The sequence below is a fragment of the Triturus cristatus genome, chromosome 4_1 (assembly GCF_964204655.1).
Source record: "Triturus cristatus chromosome 4_1, aTriCri1.1, whole genome shotgun sequence".
In the NCBI taxonomy this organism is placed as follows: domain Eukaryota; kingdom Metazoa; phylum Chordata; class Amphibia; order Caudata; family Salamandridae; genus Triturus; species Triturus cristatus.
The window spans coordinates 460,464,845-460,488,861 of record NC_140585.1 but is presented as its reverse complement, the minus strand read 5'-3'; the positions used below and the strand labels follow the sequence as shown (position 1 = coordinate 460,488,861).

Genomic DNA, 24,017 nt, shown 5'->3' with positions numbered 1-24,017 from the left:
CATACTTTCGCAAAATGGCCATATATACCACAATAGGTACATTTAGATTTCCATGTTGGAAAACTATTACCCTTAGCAAAATGTCCCACATTTAAAACAAGTAGGGATTCTATCACTTTGAACTTTCTCATTTTGAACTGCTTTGCTTTTGTTAAAATCTTTAGAGATAGGTTTGTCTAACTTTTTGTTCTCCCATTTCGGAACATTAGAAACTTTCCTGACAACATTGCCCTCTTTCTTAGTTGCTGCTTTGGCACACCTTTTTGACATCTCAGCTTTTTTAATTAAAGCAGTGACTTCAGCTAACGGTGCCTCACCACACACCCATAATTTGTCTTGAATACACGAACAACTAGAAAGCATTACTAATTGGTCTCTAATAAAGTCATCATATAGTGGACCAAATTTGCATGTAACGGCTAATTTCTTCAGCTCGGCTACATAATCTTCCACACTCTCTGCATCTCCTTGCTTCCGTTGAAAAAAAGTATATCTGTCTATGCCTACACACACTGTGGGATGGTAATGCATATCTAGATCTTCTAAGGCTTCTAAGAAGACATTGGTGCTGCTTGCTCTGGCTTTGTTTTCCATTTGGTAATATACATGTAAACCTTCAGGTCCCAAATTGTGTAAGAGTAACTTTTTTTTTCTTGAAGGTGTGTATTCATCCTCACTTTCCTCCTCTAATGCAGAAATATAATTTAAAAAATAGTCTTTCCATTCTGGCCATTTTAAAGTTGGTTCACCAGGATGAGCCAAGAATGCAATTAAAGGAGTGAGACCATAATTTTGTGAACTCATATTGAATCTCACTAATTTAAATCTTTGTCAACCCACTTACTTGTTTAACTTGACTCGATGTTCTGCTGACAAAGGAAAGATGTATAAATGAGGAGAGAACAGGCTGATTGTAACTAAATTCAAAGGTAATAAATGCCAAAAATAATTCAGTAAATATAAAAGCTAAATACTCTTGCTAAGGGCAATCGAAATATGGTGAGCGTGATATGAGTTCATCACTGTGAAGTTCCGCTGCAGTTAATACTAAATTAGCCGTGTGCGTGTCAGCGTGAACTACGATGCACGCTGAATACGATGCAGTGAAATGGTGCGTTTCACTGATAACTTGAAGACAAAACTGCTCCTAAATGGCGGCATGTTACGTCTAAACGTGATGACGTAGGCACGTCAGTTCAAGGTTTAGTGCAATGAGAATGTACAAGCAGGAAAGCGTGTGGGCAGTCACAACGTTCGAGTCTTTTACGTCACAAGGACTCACGCAATCTCGAGCGCACAGCGATCGTGAGCTCATGAACAAGCTCGAGCGGTCTCTCAACCGTCATGTGCCTGTCAACTGCCTCACACTCCCAAAAGGAAACACAGTACCTTAAAAAGGTCCAAAACATGACAAAGCAGGTCCAGCAACTCACGTTCTCAACCTCAGGTATGTTGCTCCATCAGGTGAGTGCTGAGTAACTTCTGAAATGAGGTGGAGGGAGAAAAAAAATTCTTGTAACGTCCGATGAATTTCTGAAATTCCTCTGCCTGTACTCAAGTAGAGATAGCTGATCCCTCGCTCCTCGCCAATTTGTAGGAACCAATCGAAGCAGGAAGATGGTTCAAGACGTTTATTGGTGCGAGAACAGGCAGATACAACTGCTCACCAGCTCCGACTGCCGTAACTGACACTCACGACATTCTGGAACTAGTAGCATCCTGTCACCTAGGAATGGTGACAGGAATGTTACTAGACTACCACACATAGAAGTTCCGCTTTATCGTATGCCTTCGAATTTTATTCTAATGACTGCAGTCAGCCACCACATTTCGCAACCATTTACACTGTCTCTCCAGCTATTATATTTCTGAAGGTATCTACTTACAAATCATGGTGTAACCCTAAAACCTTATCACAGCACCCCAGTTCAAACTTGGGTCTCTCTGCAATTACTGAGTGCTCCTGGTAACTGATGTTCTTGATGGCAGCCAGACAGCTCTCAGTATAGAGGCCAATGAAATTTAGTAGACCTGGGACCTATTTGTTGATCATTCCAGGAACTGAACACTGCATTTAGGGGAGAACATTTTACTTCCTTTTTGTCTCCCCCTAAACTGCCTGTGAGGATATTGACTACCAGACTGCTGAAAGTTCGGTTAACTGGGCCACAATTCTTGTAAATGAGCCCATCAGCACCCTGAATTATTATCTTGGATTTTAGAGGGTCTACATCTTGTTTAGGGACAGCTGGGTTAGTGTTGTTTTTAGTCTTTCTGTGCTGAAAACTCAGCTACTGAAATTCAAACCCACTGAGCTGTTCAGATTAGCACTTACAGCTGCTGTAAATCATCTAGTTTTAGTTTACAGCAAGTGCTCACATGGAACTCATTTGCAGTTGCACTCTCCTATTGTCACAGGAAATGTCTGTCTAGCATTGTATCAAAAAAATAATAAATAAGAGAATTCTGAATGTAAAACAGTACTAGTCTGCCACAAAGATTAGAAAATGTCCTAATAATAATTTAGTCCGATCTTGAGTATTAGCAACACTCAGTTTAGCCGAACTGATTTTAATGTATTCTTTTGTCATATATATATAAATAGTTGGCGGCAGATTTATAAGCCCCTTGCGCCACTTTTGCGTCACTTTTCCCATGTTAAAAGTGACGCAAAAGTGGCGCAAGGGGCTTATAAATCTGCCCCTTGGTGTTTGGGCTCATGACATCTGCGGCATGGCAGGTGTTGGAACTAATCACGCAGTACGAGGTTAAAGGTCATCAACCTGAGGATCTGTTATGAACTCGTGATGAGCACTCCGTGACAGTGGCTGTTTTTCATTTGGCAATTTAAGTACGGCAGCATGTTCTTTTAATGCACTCAACAGATTCTATGTTTTATATTTTTGTAACGCAGGATGAGAAATTTGGCGGCGCACGTTATACGCTAGAAATGTACCATTTAGGGCAGACGATATACATTTTGAGCATACTTAACCATTTGCCCATTTAACTTAGAATAATGGGACTCCATGCTAATTATTCAAATGCACTGTGCAACTTAGATAACTGAACATGTTTTACCTTTAACATTGCTGATACCCAGCCGTAGGATGCATGGATCTAGTTGCTGCATAAGGCTTACATCGTGGTTATATTTTTTGTTTAGAGTATGTCTTTCGTGTTTACCTATGACGTAATTGGGAAGGGCTATATATTATGCTTTTGTAATTGGCGCCAAACAGATTGATAAAGGCTTCTAGCAAGCCGAAACGTGTCTCTCTTACCTCTGGGATTGAGGGTGACCCAAGAAAATAAATAGATGCCGAATCCTTACTACCTTGAGTCCGTGCCTTCTTCCGTGGATGATTCTTGGGATGATTCTGTGGAGGCTGGATGGTGTGCATATATATATATTGTCAATTGAAAGCACTTTTCAAATATTAAGTGACCACAACCACACATCTAAAAGAAGTGACAGTGAAGTGACATAAAAATGCATTACATTTATAAGGTTATTGGTATATTGAAGGGCGTCTAATGCTTGTTGAGAAAATAAAAAAGAGCGACCAGATCATTTCCAGTGGCTTTGCCTAAAGACAGTCCTTTCCTTGGTGTCGACGACGTTAAAACCCTATTAGCAATATGAGGGTCTCATCAGGACTGTAATGACCTGGGGGTAAGGATAGTAGGCAAACAAGGCGGATCAAGTATTGGGATCCGTTTGATGTTATTGCTGCCACTACTTAGGTTGCATCTAGCTGCTTTTTACTAAATATATTGGTATGCCTGCTGTGTGCCAGTTATACACAAACATTAGCCCCACCTGGGAATTTATTCTTAAATTCTCTTTTTTTATTTGTGCTTTACTTATTGCTTTTAACTTCTGCTCAGTCACTTCTTTCCTCACGCTCACGCTCATCTCAAGGTGCCATGGCTTTCCGGTCCGCCGCAGCTTCAGTAGCTGTTTGTGTAGAGAAAGCTTCTGGAACCACTTCCAGTGGTGGGCGGGATGCGGCAGTTAGCGCTCTAGTGCACTAGGCCATAAAAGCAGATGCCGGGCAAGGCCGCGCAACGGACACACCCAGGCGTCACCAGGAGCAAGAAGCCAGGATCCCTGGTTCTCCTAGGATAAGTGGTATTAGATCCCACTATTACCATTATTCATAGACCTCCCTTCCTAAATTGAGGGTGCCGAACAATGTTAGAACCTCACCACAACTTCTATGTACTAACAGTTTCCCCCCTAACCTAGAGGGCCATGTAGCTTGTCTCAACTGCTATTTTCAAAACAACAATGATCTCGGGAACAACACAGGGACTGACCCCTGCCCCACACATGTTAGAGTGGACCTAAAATCCCTCCTCTGTAATGTAAGGTCACTAGCCACACATGCGAATGAGATATGGGATCTTGTCACCACTTAGTCCCTAGACATCTGTTTCCTGACGGAAACGTGGCTGAATCTGTCCAACCTACCAGCCGTTGCACTAGCCATTCCTGATAACTACAAACTGATTAAACGAGACAGAGGACCAAAACTAAGTAGAGGCATTGCCATAGCCGTCCAAAACACAATTAATGTAACATGGACTACGACCACTATCTCTGATTCCTCAGAGATGGGTATTTTTAAAATAAATCTCTCCGCTACTGATTCCTGGAATGGAGCACTGATCTATCACCCCCTAGGATCGAAGTCTAATTTCAGCCAACAGCTGGTGGAAGAATTAGCCACCCATGTCTTAGCCTAAAATAAACTCTTACTCCTAGGTGACTTCAATTACCATGGGGAAGACCACACAAATACTGAAGTTTCTAAGCTTTTAGTGGACATGGAAACACTATGTCTCCCCCAATGAGTCACAGGCCCCGCGCACATAGCGGGCCACTCACTGGATCTGCTGTTCCCTAACACTGAACTTCTGGAATGTAAGGTACCAACCCCCCCTAATTTGGGCAGATCATTTTTCAATCACTTTTTACATTCAGTCTCCCCATCCTTCCATCTCTAAAAGTAATAGTAGACCAGCACCACATGCCTACATACCATGGCATCCATTTCCTCCTGAGGCCTTTAGGGAAGCTTTTTTTCCACAGCCTGCCGCAAATCAATCCACAGGTCACCAACCTACTGGAGTCCTTCAACTCCACCCTTATCAAAGCCCTGGACGCCACAGTCCCCTGTAGAAACCACTACCCCTCCAACACCATCCTTCAGCCCCCTGGTTCTCCTCCGAACTAAAACTAGAAATATCAAGGTAAAAGAACATAGAGAGGCGCTTGCATAGAAGCAAAATGCCTCAAGATAAGGACCTTTATAAACAAGCCCTATCTTGCTACCACCATATTATCAAATTTGCAAGGTGTGATTCTATCATTAATCAAATTGAACAGACTGGCAACTCCCCATAACTTCTTTTTAATATAGTTCATGGCTTTATTACCCCCTGGGCCTGTGTGCGTCCTCCTCTGAATCCCAGAAATTCTGTGACTTCAGGAAAAGATCTCTCAAATTTAAGCAACATTTTACCTCCCTTCCTTGCCTGTATCAGGGATCATTAATCCCAACGGGGACCAGTCAAAGGAGCCTCCCTACATTTTTGACAGCTTCGCGCCCTTCACCATGGAGGAAATTTGTAGTTCTCTGACGACAGTTAAATCTGGTTCCCCTTTGGACATCTGTCCCCCAAAAATAATGTCTCTGCTGTCCAACTACCTTGCCCCAACTATCCTAGAGATCTTTAACTGCTCTGTGAAATCAGGCTCCATTCTGCCTGAGTGGAAGACGGCATGTGTACGTCCTATCCTAAAAAAAACTCCCTGGACCAAAAATCTCTGGCCAATTACCGGCCTATATCCTTGCTACCTTTTCTGGGCAAACTGCTCGAAAACCTAATCAATAAACAATTAGTTACCTACCTAGAAACCGACCACATTCTTGAGTCCTCCTAATCTGGCTTCAAACCTGGCCATAGCACAGAAACGGCGCTCTTTGCCGTGACCTATTCCCTGCGCCGTGGGTTGGACGTAGGTCACCCAGTAATGATCGCTGTTACCGGACGGGGCGGACGCCTCCCTTTGATTTTGCTTTGAATACTGAATCGGGTATTCCACGATAGGACAAATTCGCTCTTATCACTTGAGGAAATTACGTTCCAACCCAATATCCCATTATGGTTTGTAACTGATGGCAAAGGATCATCGTTTTTGCACACTCTACTTTTAATTAATGCTATTTATTTCTATGTTTAAACAGGACGGTGATCTCATACCAAGGATATACTATATCCATTTGGATCGTGGTAGACTCGCAAAATTGAGCTAATCAGAACTATATGTGCTCTTTATTCAACCCACTATCTTAGCCCTGAAGAAGTCCAAAGTTGGACGAAACGCGTCGGCTGTTTTTGCTGTTGTCAAAAATGCACATTTCAAATTGAATAATAAAGAAGAACCATTTGGAATACGTACTATTTTGAGGACTTGGACTCATTTGTATTATAAAAATTGAGTGGTGCATTTGGTGCTGTGTTTTGTCACCCAGTAATGTTTGTGCTGTTAGATCTCTCAGCAGCCTTTGATACAGTCTCACATACAAGGTTGCTGGAAAGGCTGCGAGATATCGGCATACAATGGCTCCAGCATTTTTTGGAAGAGAAACATCAAACTGTCATCCTGGGCCCATATTCGTCTCGTAAGACAATCATGGACAAGGGTGTCCCGCAGGGTTCCTTCTTGAGCCCTATTCTGTTTAATATCTACATGGCTCCCCTTGCCAGGATTGTCGAGTGAATCGGCTTTGAAATAATCTCAGATGCAGATGACACCCAGCTGATGTTTACATTCAACCATGACCTGATAGCGGCTAAAAACCATTTCACCCTGGGCATGCTAGCCATCTCTGATTGGATAAACAGAAATTATCTCCAGCTAAACGCAGATAAGAGAGAGATTATGCTGTTTGGGAAAGCTGCCTCTATTTGGACAGATGATTGGCGGCCTCACCAACTGGGCGCCACTCCTGTGCCTACACAAGCCGTAAAAAATCTTGGCATAAAAAATAGACAAGTACTAACAATGAAAGAGCACATATTGCCCACCTCCGGAGCATGCTATCATAACATGCACCTTCTGTGCAGAATATTCCCCTACCTCCCAATCTCTGCCCGTAAGACTCTAGTTCAAGCCTTAGTAAAAAGTAGGTTGGACTACAGCAACGCCCTCCTTGCGAATATCAGTGAGACCCTAGTTGCCAAAATCCAGGTAGTCCAAAATACTGCAGCCAGACTTGTTCTTAACCGCCCTTCAGACAAGTCCTCGGCTCCATTACTGAGAGAACTACACTTCACCAGTGAAGAAAATATCTTTTTTTAAGATCTGCTGCCTTAACTATAATGCCCTAAAAGGGAAAGTCCTGTTATATCTGCAACAAAAAATCAAAATTTACACCCCATTCCGCTGCCTAAGATCTTGTGACAAATCCTTATTAATGTGCTCCTCGCATTTGTCTGACTCGTAGTGGAGGAAAGGATTTTTCCTATCTTGCTCCCTACTGCTGGAACAAGCTCCCACTCCATGTTTGCACCTGCCTGAATTACTGCAAATTCAGGAAACATCTCAAATCCCACCTATTCTAATCTCCTCTCTTCCTCTTCATTCCCTGTTTCTGCACAGCGCCGAGACGCCCCCGGGTGAGTTGTTCGCTATATTAAATAAAAATAACATAACATAACAAATAACATAACAAGAATTCTTCTGAGGAAAAGTTTAATTATCCATGATGGGAAGTCTAAGGAGTATTTCCTTCTTCCTAGCAAAATAGTAGCAACTGATCTTCTTTTTCAGTAGTCTGTATATCTTAATGAAGGGGGCAACATGTGCCCTTGGGCTTTCAGTGGCTCCCTAAATAAGGATTCCCAGTGCGCTTTCAAAAGCAGCAGGCGTTTCTCCGATTGGGAGTTCGCCCCAAGAAGAACCAGACATGCTACTGCGCAACTCCAGGCTCAGAGACAGATTCCATGAGTGTGTGACCGGGATTGTCTTGGACCACATTTAATACGACCTCCACGCAGGACGTCATTAAGGATCTCTAGCAGGGCTTGCTTAAAGGTGGAGGATTCGGATTTCCCCCATTTGGACGACTTCCAGGCCCCACTCATATTGTATCTCTGTATACATAGCAAACACCGCAGTGAAAGTATGTAGTATGTTTTCTCTCTTCATGAAGGTGTGAGGTTTATAGGTCATGCTTACCTCAATCATGGTTGTGGCTTTTGACAAACATCACCTTGGTCGAAAAACGTTGAGCTAAATAAACTTTATACGGCTTGAACATTCTGGAGTGCGAGATTCCTTTCCTGAGTAGATCGTTACACTCGGGGAATTTTTTGTGATATCAATAGAGTTCCCTGTTACTGCCCTTTTACACCAGCTCCAAAAGTTGCATGTGGTCGGAGGACGATAGGTAAACTGCATGATAGATAAACACATATATAAATATGCGTCCAAACTATATTTTTTCAGTTAGAGTTCACACACAAGGCAGTTTGCTGCAACTTTCTGTATCGCATCCTCATTACGCGTTTCAGCTTCCCAGAAGCCTTGTTCACCTTCGTGCATGTATATATATCTATATCTATATATATATATTATCTACTGACGGTCGCCAGTAGATAGTTATAGTTAGGACCGAGTTCCCATAGGAAATCAGAAAATTCTATTTTGAATCCTCGCGAAATTTTCAAAACTAATGGGGCGCTCCGCTCAGCTCCTACCCTGAAAGTCTCGGGGTGATTCGTCAAGTGGGGGCTGAGAAAAAAGGGGGGTCCCAAAACACGTTTTCCCCATGCATTTTCCCATAGGACCTTTAGTCGAAGGTACAGCCCGAACGGCTGAACAGAATTACTTGAAATTTGGCAAAGAGGTAGTCCTCAGGTCAGGCATGTGCCTTTTGCATATATGGTGTCAATCTGTTCAGTAGTTCCTGAGAAAATTGCAGTTAAAAGTACATAAATATCTATATGCGCGCACCATAACGTGCGCGAGCGTAATTCTGATTGGTGGTTACATGTCAGTCAACATTCAAATCCGTCGAAATCAGGAAGTGTCGGCCGCCATTTTGTGTGTGACAGTGAAAAAGAAAGGTGGAGAACGTGAAAAGGGGGCAGGGTAGAGAGTTCCTGACCCCCTAGCCTTTGTCAGGGGGTCCCTGAAGGACCCCGAAGGGTGAAAAAAACGGTGCGCGTACCGTGAAAAAAACTTTTTTTTAAAAAACACATTTTAAACTGTTTATAAGTTTATAGAAGATATGAACTATGCTGTTCAACTTTATCCAAATTCAAAAAAAAAGAGCTGAGCCATTCCATATTACAGGATACAGTCAATCTATAACTATATACATAGGTAGTTTATTGTAAAATAAATATATAAAAAATATAATATTACATACATAAATTAGCATTTAAAAAACCTTACAAATTCACTTAAAAAACCATAGGTTTCACACACGTTATAGTTAGCTGGACATTTCACTCGTAAAAAACCATTGAAATTCCCCCGTTATAGTTAGTTCAGATAACTATAACTCGCGCGACCGCCACTCTATCACAAGGATGATGTCATCAGTGATGTCATCAGTGATGTCACTGACCATGTCATGAGTGATGTAATATGTGACGTCATCAGCAGTGGATTGCGGTCGCGCGAGTTATAGTTATCTGAACTAACTATAACGGGGGAATCTCAATGGTTTTTTACGAGTGAAATGTCCAGCTAACTATAACATGTGTGAAACCTATGGTTTTTTAAGTGAATATAGATATATATATATATATATTACTCCTCAATGACTGCTTGTCTCGAACAGTCCAGCCGCACTCACTACAAAGGACAGCCAAGAAACTCCGATGAGTCTGCTCTCTTTAATCGTACATAGTTTATTTATTTTTTATGTAATGCTCAATTCATGTGCCGCAACACCCAACACAGGATGCCTACGCGTTTCGGCTTCTGACTTCAACCGGGCAGCTAAACTATACTTCTTAGACTCCCCACACAAGTCAGTTTGCTGCAACTTTCTTTATTGCGTCCTCATTACGTGTTTCAGCTTTGCAGAAGCCTTGTTCGCTTTCATGTGTGTATATATATATAAATATATATTACCTACTGGCGGTCGCCAGTAGGTAGTTATAGTTAGGACCACGTTTCCATAGGAAAACCTCAACATTCTATTTTGAATAACTTTGGCGCCGGTCGACGAATCCTCGCGAATTTCTCAAAATAGGTGGGGCGCTACGCTCCGCTCCTACCCTGAAAGTCTCGGGGGGATCCGTCAAGCGGGGGCTGAGATAAAAGGGGGGTCCCAAAATGCGTTTTTCCCATGCATTTTTCCATAGGACCTTTAGAACGAGCTACAGCCCGAACGGCTGAACAGAATTACTCAAAATTTGGCAGAGAGGTAGTCCCTAGGTCAAGGAAGTGCCTTTTGTAGGTTTGGTGTAAATCTGTTCAGTAGATTCTGAGAAAATAGCCTTTAAATCAATATATATATCTGAGCCCGCTTACGGTACGCTTACCGTACGCTTACGGTAAGCGTACGGTGGCGTGCGCGAGCGCGATTCTGATTGGCTCTTAGATCTTAGTAAACATTCGAATCGGCCGAAACCAGGAAGCGGCGGCCGCCATTTTGTGTATTTCACTCTGAAAAAAAAGAGTGAAAACAAGGAAAGGGGGCAATGAGGAGAGTTACAGACCCCCTAACATTTGTAAGGGGGTCAAAGAAGGACAGAAAAGTACAAAAAAAACATTTATTGATTTTAAAAAAAATCACGGGGTACGCGTACGGTAAGCTTACGGTAAGCGTACGGTAGAAAAAAAAAAAAAAAAAAATGAAAATCAGATTTAAGTGTTTAGATATTAGGGGGCTCTAAAAAGAGCCGTTGTGTTTATGAAATGATTTTTTAGTGGTACCTACAAGTAAGTACCGATGCAGAGTCTAAGGTTCAAGAGGAAGACTCTGTTCCCTTCATCATTGAAGTGCACACCATCTCCTCTATAAATGTCTTGCATGTCATAACGCAAGTTGTTGTGGTAAATGGCACCCATACCATAGTCACGGAGGAAAGCAGAAACAGATTTGTTGACGTGCTTTCTTGCTTTGTCATCGCACCGCGTGCCCACCGTGCGTGCACGGCACTAACTGCGTAAAGTGGGCGCGCGGTGCGCGAAGCGCACCGCGTGATCACTGTGCGCGCACGGTGCGCGAAGCGCACCGTGCGCACACGGAACGAACTGCGTTAAGTGGGCGCGCACGCCACGAATGGCGTAAAGTAACTTAGCATTTAAAAAACCGTACAAATTCACTGAAAAAACCATAGGTTTCACACGTTATAGTTAGGAATTAGCATTTAAAAAACCTTGCAAATTCACTGAAAAAACCATAGGTTTCACACATGTTATAGTTAGCGGAAATTTTACTGATAAAAAACCAATGAAATTCCCCCATTATAGTTAGTGCAGGCAACTATAACTCACGCGACCGCAATCTTCTGCTGATGACATATGTGTCTTTATGAAAAAAAAATATTTGTAATATATGTATAGCTAAAAATTTATGGAAGAAGACATGGGCAAATAAGTGTCTAAATACAGTATTAGCATCAGCAGAGGATTGCGGTCGCGTGAGTTATAGTTGCCTGCACTAACTATAACGGGGGAATTTCATTGGTTTTTTATCAGTAAAATTTCCGCTAACTATAACATGTGTGAAACCTATGGTTTTTTCAGTGAATATTATATATATATATGTATACACACACACTGATTTCACATACTTCATGCAATATTTATTTTCACTGTATCCCATTATGATACAATAATATTCTCAAGATGCTTCCTCTCTTCCACATCTGTGTGTGTTCTCTAGCTGCCTGCTTAGTATCATGCTTGTGCCACTGACATATAACTGTAGGACCTACTTAAATATATGTACCGACTGTGTACCGACTTAAATATACATTTGTCAAATTTGGTAACTTTAAAAAAACAGTTTTTTACTTGAACTTAATGTGGGTTTTTGTCTTCAGTGATACCACTGCCTGGTATGATATTAGAGACAAAGGTCACCTGCCATCACTTCCGGTGATAGGTTTGAGGTCAACAGTTGTGTGATGTTGCTTCCTGTGATGTCATTGGGATTAAATGTCGTTTGATGTAATATCTACAGCCCACTGCGTTTTGTTAAATTGTTCATAATTAACACATCTCAAAATTTAATGATTCTGCAAGAACTCAGTATTCCATCCATCTAAATATGAGAAGCCTACAATTCTTATTTCACATGGCAGGATTCCTCTAACTATGTTATAATATTTACAGTCTGTATAGTGGAAAAACGTAGATTTACAGTTTTATCAGTTGCCAACATTACCTTTCTTGATCTTCATAAAGCTGGATATTTTGTAGGCATCACGTACAACTTGTGAGGGTCACACTCTCAGTGCGGCTCGTTTTATAGCAAAATTACAATCAGGAGGGCGGTGCCTCCCCACATACTGACGAAGGATTGAAGTGGGGTTCAACGAAAGGTGACCCGAAAACTGTAGAATAAAGTTGGAGATGGGACTAAATGTTATGGACAAAAGCACAGCTGGAACTATTAAAGCAAAGTGCAACTCATTAGAGCAACATTTGAATCAGACTGAAGCATAAAATATGTAATTACTTCAAATGAAACGTATAAATTAGGACAGCGCTGTAAACTCTGGACATAAATTGGGCTTCCTTCATATGAGCTGAGCCGCTATTGATCGATCTAGGTCACTTTCTGGCGCGTGATCATACATATCGGCCAAGCCAAAAAGCTTCGTTTGAAACAGTATGTTGTTATTGCAGGCAATTTTTAAAAACATACAAAGCTGCCTGATTATAGGCTGAGTCAATACCTATCATGCAACCCTTAATTTTGGTACATAAAGTTCCAGCGATAGTACAAAGCTTCTGCAAATTATTTTCTATAAAAAGAAAAGGCTGAATTGCTTTTTCCCCCCAGTACATACTTTTTAGGTTTACTTGAGTTTTATAGTGAATTGCCGGAAGTTACTTACTATGTCTTGTTATTATGTTCCTGTACTAAATCCTTGGCGAGCATGTTTATGTGAAAAGGGACAGAATCTTCTCATAATAACCTTCATTACGGCAGAGATGAGACTGGTGGCCGATGAGGGCAGAAGAGTTCACCTGAGATGAAGGTGATGGCCATGTTTGAGATGTTTCCATGTACTCTGTCACAGTGGTATGTCACTGAGGAGTTATGGTTACACAAGTGTCATTTTGCGGAGTGCATGATTATTGGCCTCACAGGAGCTTACTGAGTTTCCGGCTTTTTCTGCACCATCACATGAAAAGGTGTCTACGGCAGCATTAAGTAACTTGCAAGCATTTTGTATACAAAATCACTTCTATCTTAGCTTTTTTTGTGAGTACGCTAACACCATATCACACAGGTAACTTGCGAGCTTTTTATATTGGAAGTTTTAACTTGCTTAGGTTTTCCTCGCAGTGTCACTTAACACAGACACTGCACCAGACAAGAGGACACTCAGTGGAGTTCTTTATCGGTCTAGCTTCATGTTCTTGTGCTTCACGTGATTTCAAAAGAGATCACACTTCTTTAAAATAGCTGCATCAAGAAGTATTCCTTAATCAAACCAATCGAAAGAGTACAGAAGATAGTTCACACTCGCATTGCTGAGGAGATATAGGCTCTCCGCCATGTCCTTACAGTAGGAAACCATGGTGGCCCACGAAACCAGAGTAGCTAGCTAGAGGGTTGAATGTTCAGCACTGTTCGGTCATGTGTTGGAGCCCTGACAAAACAAACTAAGCCTTTCATTTTTCTGAAGATCACTAAATTGTGTATCAAGGATTGGGTAATAGTAGCATGTGTTACTTACGTAGAAACGACAGAAGTGTGGTATTAAGCTCTAAGAAGAAAATTAGGTAATATTTCAAAACACTTTGATGCTCCACTCTAGTGCAGAAAACAGGACAGTTGTTTAAAGACAAGAGACAAAGAGAAGGGCCATCTCTTAAATGCACGTGTTCGACCTATCAGCCTTAGGGTGGTCTTCCCCCAACCTTTTGTCTTTATGCGCTTATTTTTCTGATTAATTTTTTGCTGGCATTGAAACTCTGTGCACTATTGCTAACCAGTGCTAAAGTACTCATGCTCACTCCCTAAAATATGGTAAAATTGGCTTACACATGATTGACATACCTAATGTACTTAAGTCCCTAGTACGGTAGTATACCATATACCCAGAGCATGTAAATTAAATGCTACTAGAGGGCCTGCAGCACTTATTTTGCCACCCACTTAAGTAGCCCCTTCAAACATTTCCCTTTGCCATTGCAGCCAGAATGCAGTTTTAAACTGCTATTTCGACTTGGCAAAATAAACACCTTGCCAAGCCTTGATCTCCCTTTTTATTTCATATACGTCACCCCTAAGGGAGGCCCTAGGTAGCCCATAGGGCAGGGTGCATTGTAATAAAATGGTTGGACATGTGATTTTAAGTTTTATGTGTCCTTGTAGTGAAAAGCTCCTAAATTCATTATTCACTACTGTGAGGCCTACCTGTCCCAAAGGATAATATTGAGTTGCTTTATTATATTTATCAGGTGCTAACATTTAATTGGGAAAAGGTAAACATTTCATGTTTGGTGCCTGAGAAGTTGTAATTTAAAACCATCTTTAATGGTAAAGTCAGACTTTAAGTTACAATTTTGAAAATGCCACTTTTAGAGAGTTGACATTTTCCTGCTGTTAGACCATCAGCTTTAGGGTGACCTTCCCCCAAACCCTCTGCCTCCTTATCTCCGTTTTGGTCCATTTTTTAACTTTATGCACTTTACCACTGCGCACCGAGTGCTAAAGTGATTGTGCTCACTCCCCTAAAATTGGTTTGATAGGCTTACACCTGATTGGTATATTTAGTTTACTTATAAGCCTTTTGTTGAGTGGTATACCATACACCCAGGGCCTGTAAATTAAATGGTACCAATGGGCCTGCAGCATCTGTAGTTTCACCCACTTAATTAGCACCTTAAGAATTGTCCCAGGTATGAAACTAAAAGAAGAGTGCAATTTTAAACAACTGTGTCGACTTGCCATTTAAACCCCCTTGCCAAGTGTTAAACTCCACTTTTATTACATATGTCATCCCTAAGGTAGGCCCTAGGTAGCCCATAGGGCAAGGTGCTGTGCAATTAAAAGGTTGGAGATTTACTTATTTTCATGTCCTGGTAGTTTTTCGCTACTGTAAGGCCAACCTTTTCCTTATGATAACATTGAAGATTCCTTATACATTTAATAAGATGTCATTTCTAATTGGAAGCAGGTGGCTATGTTGTTTTTGGTATCTACGAAATTGTAATGATGAACTCTCTTTAATGGTAAAGTCGAATTTTTCATTATCATTTTGAAAATGGCACTTTTAGAAAGCTGTTAACACACAATATCTAGCTGACTGTTTGAGATGCTGTCAGTTACTTAAACAGACTCAGACCGAATTCTATGGATGCCTTGGTCTACATCATTTAATTATGTTAGACTCATATCTTTAAGACTAATTTTTTTAGTTCAAAAAACAGATTTGGACTGCACTTCAAAATTATATAACATCAAAACATACTAACAAAGAAAATCAAAAACATTTTTCAAAAGCCAAAAAACAATTAAATGCAAATATTTGGGTAGTCAGAATCAACAAGGTGACCCATATTCCAATTCATCACAATGTTAATGCATCGTGCTGGGGTTACCAGCCATCGGGGACAAAGCATTTAAGCACAACAAAGGGTTTGTACATTTCAAACACAATATTTTCCATCAATGCGAATCTTATTTATGAATAACACTAATCCCCCGGTGGTAAAGCGTGCCAACACGTTTCAAATACCACTTCATTTAAAGGGATTCTCTTCAACGGAGTATCCACTAGAATATCCGGCTAACAGAATCCTTTCCAGTCATCATAGTCCTGAAGAGAATCCCTGGGGGGTCAGAGTTGAGCACAGCCCCACTTGCTAGTGAATAGCTTGTGCTCTGCCTTCACACAAAGGGCCTAACCACCTTACATTGTCACTGAAGCTTCTGCTAACTTCTAGAAGCGGGGCACCAGGGTATAAATATAGGACCTCCAGGTCCACTCTTCAGTTCATTACTGGACCTGAGGGAGGACTCTTAAAGGACTGCCTGCTGCTGTGACCTTCTGTGCACTCTGGAAGACTGCTGCTGTGCCTGGAAGTACTGATTTACTGCCTGAATCCCGCCTTGAACCCTCAGAAGTCTGTCCTGCTGTTTGAGCTCTTTTCCACTTCTTCAACTCAGGGTTACCAGAGTGACTCAAAGGGCTAGTTGGCTGGTTTCTTGATCAGATCTTCATGGACAGATACGGCTCCAACCACCTAGAACACACACCTGGGCCCAGTCTGAGTGAGTCCTAATCCCCAAAGTAGTGCCCCTCCAGTTATGAACCCATGGTGATGTCAAAGGTGCCTAACTAGCCAAAATCAAAACCTTGAGAATTAAACATTTTTGGCTAAAAACTGCTCTGAGAACCGAGAGCCTGCTGTGAGTCCTAACCCTCCCAGTGGTGGCACCCCAGTCCTGGACCCTTGGAAGTGGGCCTAGAGGTGCTCCGCCAGCCGAGCTGTGGTCCTCCCAATGAAGCACAATGCATCACCTCGGAGCTACTCTGATCCACTGCTGTGAGACACATTCTCAATACAGCACCTTGCAGCGCAATCCTGCAGCTCCTAAGAACCACCACTGCAGGATGCATCTCAATTCAGGACCTTTCATCGCAGCCCCACTGCTCCTCAGAACCACCACTGTGTGATGCAGAACCTTGCACCGCAGCTCCTCTGAACTGCCACTGCGCGATACATCCTCAACACAGAACCTCACAATACTCCGCAACCAGGATTTAAGTACTTCCACTGGCCTAACTTGATCTCTGCATTTGGCCCATGCTCCATTGTGGTGGGCCTGAAATTGTGACTTTTTCCTGGTCTTGCATGATCAGAAAACCACAGTTGGCACTTTATGATTTTAAGCAATATTTTTACCTAAATGTTGAATATTGCATGTCTTGGTTCTCTTGATTACATTTTTGTCATTTTATTTTCTAAATTGGTGTGGGATTTTTTTTGTGTGTGTTTTCACTTAATGCTGTTTGAAGTGTTCCATAAATATTTTACACATTACCTCTAAGTTATGCATGACTGCTTTGAGTCAAGCTACGAGAGAGTTAAGCACAGGTTAATTTGTGGTTTGCCTGTGTTTCACCCTGAGAATCAATCAACCAATCAATCAATAAGCATTCATAAAGCGCGGCTAATCACCCGATACTTATTCGAACTACCAGGTCTTGAGGGCCATTTGGAATTCTGGAAGTGAGGAGATGGTCCAGACGTGCATTGGGAGGCTGTTCCAGGTCTTTTCTGTGATGTTGGAGAAGGAGCGTCCTCCTCTTCTGCTTCGGTAGATGTGGGGAGTATGGGCAAGTGAAAGGGAGGTGGAGCGTAGTCTTATCAAAAGTTAGTGGAAGTTTAGGCGGTGGTCAACGTAGGTGGGTCCTTGCTTGTGAAGAGCCTTGTGTGCATTGTTCAGCAGCTTGAATTGGCAGATCTTCTGTACAGGGAACCAATGGAGTTTCTTGAGGTGGGGTGTCATGTGGGTTGTCAGGGAAGGCCGAAGATGAGCCTGGCTGTGGTGTTCTGTATGGTCTGAAGACTATGTAGAAGGTGTGCAGCGATTCCCACATAGAGGGCATTGCTGTAGTCCAGTCGGCTGGTGATGAGGGCTTGTGTCATGGTGTGTCTTGTTTGTAGAGGTAGCCACTTGAAGATCTTATGTGGCATTCATAGAGTGAGAAAGCAGGAGGAGGATATCTGTGATTTCATGGTTAGCTTGTTGTCAATGATGATTCTGAGGTTTCTGGCATGGTTGGAGGGAGTGGGTGTGAGGCCTAGGTCTGACGGTGAAGGATTGTGGTTGCTACTTGAGTAGGGTTTCACCCCCCTCAACCAGTAACCCGGGTTCTTAAAATGTCTTTCATACTTTTACAAAATATACATGGCATAATGAATACAAAAAATCAGCCAAAATTTCCATACCTTGCAACTTTCAATTATACAAGCCACAGTTAATAAACAAACATCAGCCATAATTCCCATATATTGCACCTCTCCTACTTAGGGAAACTTTTAAACCCCACTCGTCACATGAAAATGAAATAACCTAATTATCATTTGGATCAAATAAACAAATCAGTTACAGTCCGAGGCCTTTTGCAAGTATCTAAAGTAATTCCACTGGATGAACATCATTTACACCTCTTTTGACGTATAAAGCACCTGGTATTTTTATTGTGTATCTTTTCAAAGAATGTTGTAAAGTGTTTGTCAATGACGATCAAAGATATATTTAAGTCTTATGTGGGGCAAGCAATTCAGATCAGGAGTGTCCAACATAGGTTCAAGATGGTTAGATCTATGTCAAAATTTCATGATGATCACTGGCAAAAAAAAAACAAAATCGGAAAAATTGTAGGTAACTGAGTCTATGTAAACTTAAATAGACTAGTTGTTTGTAAATACATCATATGCGTGGATGACCTGAAAATATGGCATGGGTCTGTCCTCCTGGACCTAAGTTAACTTGACTTCCACTGCTTCTGTGCAGTATCAAGGGAGCTATGCAGCCCAAAACTGAGGAGTAAAGTAAGCACAACATGAGAAGGATTCTGAAGTTATAAAATACCAGCTCATTTAAAAATAAAAAGAGATTTATTTAAGGCATCAATGTAATAGTCTCGTTTGCTTCATGCCTGGACTGGTGGCATATCGTGGTGCTCTGATAAACAAGCAAACGCTCCAAGCATAAGATCTGAGTTGCACTTGGAGAGGCCCATCTGCATGATTAGTAACATTTCTCTCTCCCACTTCTGTCTTCTTCTTGCTGTGACATCTGTTGCCTCTATTACAAATCACAAGTATTTTACATATGTTCACATTATACATTTGTATACTTCACTGATCAAAACCGCTGAATTTTAACCACAACTCCGGCTGCTGACTTCTGGAGAAAGCTCCCTTTGATCTTCCCAGAGACCTGCCTTTCATGCAGCCAGCTGGTGTTTAAAGGAGAAGGCATTTGGGAGACAAGCCATGCCACTGGTGCAATTATTTCTGCCACTTTGCATTTCAGCTGTAAAATACCTTCTCAAACTTTGTCTTTAAAGACAAAAAAATCATAGGGCTGGTCCAGGTTTTTCATTTTCAGCTGAATGGAAAATATTATTGTAGGCATAGATTAACCACAGTAAACTGTCCTATGAAATGTATTCCAAGCTTTTGTATTACATTTGTCAATAAATGTGTGAGTCGCATGGTAGTACATTTATTGCTAGGATGTCCATCGATGGTGCAGGAGGACCATATCCATGACAGACTTTCAGGCAAACCACTAACTATATCAAACCATTCTGTTTAGATTATCTGCCAATAGTTTAATATTTGTGGACCTACTCACATTGATCCGCCTTCCTGAACCTATGGTGGCCACCACTTATTTATTGACTACGTCATTGATTTATAGACATTGCTCATACATGGAACAGATGCTATTTGCAGACATGGTGCTAAAGATCTCCACCTACTAGAAACTTTTTAAGTAAGACGTTTTATCTTTATTAAGTACTTTTGGTAAATGGAAATTCAGAAATATGAATGAAACTTTCACCTAATCGTCTCAGTCTAGCTCAACAATTCCAGCAGATACTGAGGAGTCAAGGCAGTAGATGAGGCAGTGTCCATGGGTACAAAATGCTTTAGTTGGTTAATCATTTCAACATCACAATCCGTGTTTCTGCCCCTAGAAGTTATCTGGTGGAAGGAGGATATTACAAGATCATGTCTAAGTATATATTTTATAGCATGGATTATGTGGCACTACAAATACATTATTTCTTTCTAATTGCATTTGTCTTATATTAATGAAACCATGATTCACCACCAGGCCCTCATCCACAGTGTTGTAGTCCGTGGAACTAAAAATCATTCATAAATACATCAGATGGCAGAAGAGGGGACGTGATATAATTAATAAGAATTTCACTCACTGGATGAAGGCCATATAAATCCATGCTTGTCAACAACGTTCAGAATTGCTCTTTATGACTATATTGATATTAAACATTCACGGAAAATGTAGCACCTGCTTTCATAGGTATGGTGGCCAAGCTAAAGATTAAATTTAATGAACGTATTATGCTAGGTAACTGATGCTTCAATTGACTTGAATAATGATATCACGACACCGGACACAATTTAAACCTTCCTTCACCCTGCTCCACAAAGCCGTCCCACCTGGTCCATGAATACTTCATCTGCTGCGTTTGCATCTGAACTCAAATCTAAAATACTTGTGAGACATGTTTGAGAGACAGGAACAGGGCATTTGAGCTGCCAAGGTGGGATACAGCACAACTTACCAACTGCCTACGCTGACAACCATAATGTACAGGGAATTAATAAAACTGCTCTCTCTTCTACGGTGGTTCATGAAGTCTATCTGACCTGCTAGGTGCCATCCATACCACTAAGAAGACTGGTAGTTCCTCAGGAGCATCTATCACTTCAGAAGAGATGATGCCAAGAGAGTTTAAGAAACTGCAAGATGCTAACTAAGCAAGGGTCAAACCTCCAGCAGTCACTAACCGAACACAGCTTTTGGAAGGTCATCCTCCTTGCCACTGTGGTTTTGGCTTCTCTGATGTTCCATTGGAGTCTGAAAAGGAACAGTGTGGTAGTTGATAAAGCTGGTCAGTATTGCTCAATAAAAGTTGAGGACTGAGTTACTTTTCAGTTGCAGCAATATGTGAGCTCAGGTTAACTTTTAGTAGGTTTAGCCCTGCCTTATTTTTCTAATTCCCTATTTCTGCAAGGCTGAGGATTAGGGTGTATCAACACTGCTGTTCTTTTATACCGCTACAGTTGTTAATCAGAACTGCCATTCTAATCCTGGGACACCTTTTGAAGGATTCATTCTTTAGGGATATAAAGGAGTTCTAGGCTGCAGTCTGGGTCCCTTTGGTGCCCCACACCTCTCCCTATGCCAGCACATGGGAATAAGCAACTCTCCGTCTTCTTCGAGAGATATTCACTCCATATTAGGCTTTTTGTTAATGTGCTATAATGGAGGCGGTATGAGCATGATGAGACACCATTTTGATATCTTTAGGATTTTAGGATTAGATCTGCTCAGGAGCTCGGCAATCGCTGAACTGTGTATCTGAGGGTCACTTGAAGAAGACAATAAAATCCGTAAAATAGTGGCTTGGAAAGATAAACATAGACAAAGCCCGAATCCGGTAAACCGGATTTTTAATTGGAAGGCTTTGCCTGGTAACTGAGGGGAGCACAAAAATCAGAGTTGCCGTTTGTGAAATTGCAGTAATTAAAAAATTGAAGGATTTCAGGGTATGGGATCAATAAGAACAAAGCAGAAATATGCTGGTGACCCTCAGCCTCAGAACACCTAATCCAAAACCGACATTCATCTAATTTCATACTTTAGGATTAATTCTTCTGGGATAGTGGCTGTAGTGTATTGCATTCACCAAGGCAAATTACTCATTGAAATAAGACATTGGTATCTGGACAGGATAACTCACTGTCACTGGTGGGAAGGGTAGATTTAACTAAATGATCGTGTTACCTCAATGTTTGTTTTATTCGAGACACTTCCTTGGTTTCTTTTATAACATCTTTACTCACGGTTTAGGTTCTTCTTGCACTGGAAAAAAACTGAATTCAATGGGCAATGCAGCCCTGTCTCCCCGAGGGAAATGGCGCGAGATGATGACGTTTCGCACCCTTTGATTCCTCAAGCCAGAGATGTGGCTGCAGGACTGGGACATTTAAATTAAATAAGGAAGCCGCATTTTCTTCTCTGTGTGGTATACCATGAATAAAGGGCGTTGTCTGCTGCATCGACATGCAGGAAGATGCCGTTTATTGAGATAATGGGTGAGTTTACCAGGATCACCCACTGCATCGAGCAGCGCCACGCCAAGAGCTCCCCCTCATATTCTTCCCGTCCACATTCCACTAAGAGACATTGCACTACTCGTGTGATGACAGGACTGGAGAAACGCACGCGGCAGTAACCAGGTGACACACTGTGTATGAACCCAGAGCTACAGGAGGAACACCTACATCTGTAGACACGAAGAACAGGACACTAGGCACCCGGTCCAATTGACAATTATTCGTGGTTTTCTTCTCGTTAGTGCATTGCTGTAAAAATGGAGAATTCATACCTGATCACTTTTTTTAAATATTTAAAATTATAATCTAATGTTTCTAATATATCTGGCATTTGTAAAGTCGAGCTTGTGTCCACACCCTTCACCATGGACATGTTAATGGGTTAACTTTGCTGGCCTTCTCCAAGCTGAAAACAGTGCTGCCCCCTGACAGCATGTAGATACAGAAATCTTGGGATGGTTTTCTCTGCGGGCAATCCCCGGGGTAGAATGGAAGCAAATGAAACAAATAGTGCAGCAGCTGCCAATTACCTTTTTTTTTTTTTTAAGAGTTTTATATAGCACGAACTAGACCCAAAACATCGGGTATCAGAGCGCTTTACATGAGCACCAGTTTCGTTACAGACGGACACATTCATGTTTTTTAGGCACGGGGAGAATACCTGATTTGCCCAGAATCACAGGATGTTGAGCGTCGTTGCTGAGACTCAAACGCGGATCCCCAGCTCCATGGTCGACCGCTCTAGCCGTAAGGCTACATCCTCTCCCCTCTGATTTATATATTCAATATTGTCACCAATTATATGGTACATTATGTTCTGGGTCATTCTCATACATTCTGAAGTACAAATAAAAAAATGTGTCTCTCTTTTAATATTCAAGGTGAAAATTAGAGACACATTGTCCGTTTATGCTTGGGCCTCAAGCCCTTTTTTTTTAATGATTCAGCACCTGAGGGGTCCTCTGGGATGAAATTCGACCAGGAACCCTTTCCTTTATTGCTGGGCCAATGCAGAGTATAGCATATGGTTGGGGATGCCACAGTCAGTCTAATCTGACTGAGGCTCCTCATTGTCCACCTCTTGATTGCGCAGTGGTGGTCCTGTTCACTCACGCCCACTGCAGAAGAGTTGTAAAACAAAGTGGAACAGGTCAGGATGCATGAAGAGGTATTTTATATGCCCAGTGCCAAAACAATCAACCTCCCTGGGATTGTTTTGCTGTTTGGATGGCTAATTTAGTAAAAATGAATGTCCACCGAGGCTGATCCCTAGAGAACACTGTGGAGAGGCAAAAGAGCATGAGTGCCCTGCTTCCCATATATGCATTCTGGCAGTTCGAATATTGGATTTTTACAGATATCTTGTGTGTACTTGCAAAAGCTTGTTGTTAGGAAACTACCTTTGCTCACTGCACTCTTTTCATGTATTAAACTGGCATTTCATTCTATTTTTTCGCCCTGTCCTCCTGTCACCTACATCTTCTCCCTTCAGTGTTATACCTTGTAATAGTTTTGCAATTATCTGAGATAATTATCGTTTCTTTCTGGCAATGAACAAACTTGACAGCACACTGAAGATTCTAACTGTTTTTATTAAGAAAACAGATGACTCTCAAAAGAGATGTCACCAAGTCCTGAACAATGCTGAACCTTTATCTTGTTTTCATTCACTAAGTTCCTAAAGTCATTTGTATTTTTTCATGTAAGATTGGTAAATGGATTTCACAAAGGATCCATGTACATCACCTTACACTAATTAAATACAATACTTGACATAACTGTGTATAGTCTGAATCACGTGTGTACATCTTTCACATCAACCGAAGCCATGAGCTCTTTCTTTGGAATGATGGCTCTGAGAGGTCAATTATTTTTGACCGCTGACAAATGAAGTGATCTA

At 41.5% G+C, this 24,017-nt stretch overlaps 1 protein-coding gene across 2 annotated transcripts in view; it reads left to right on the top strand.

Annotated features, from left to right (window-relative positions):
• RERG (RAS like estrogen regulated growth inhibitor) overlaps positions 1-24,017 on the top strand; it is a 644,587-nt gene that overhangs the window by 339,819 nt on the left and 280,751 nt on the right. Inside the window, exon 1 of one of the 2 annotated variants that reach the window (XM_085650566.1) lies at positions 1,246-1,447. The exons of the other annotated variant lie outside the window; for it this stretch is intronic. Within the exon in view, the coding sequence (XP_085506692.1) occupies positions 1,345-1,447 (103 nt within the window). The 5' untranslated portion in view covers positions 1,246-1,344. Of the gene's footprint in view, positions 1-1,245; positions 1,448-24,017 lie in introns of those variants that run through there. 2 annotated transcript variants of the gene reach the window in all.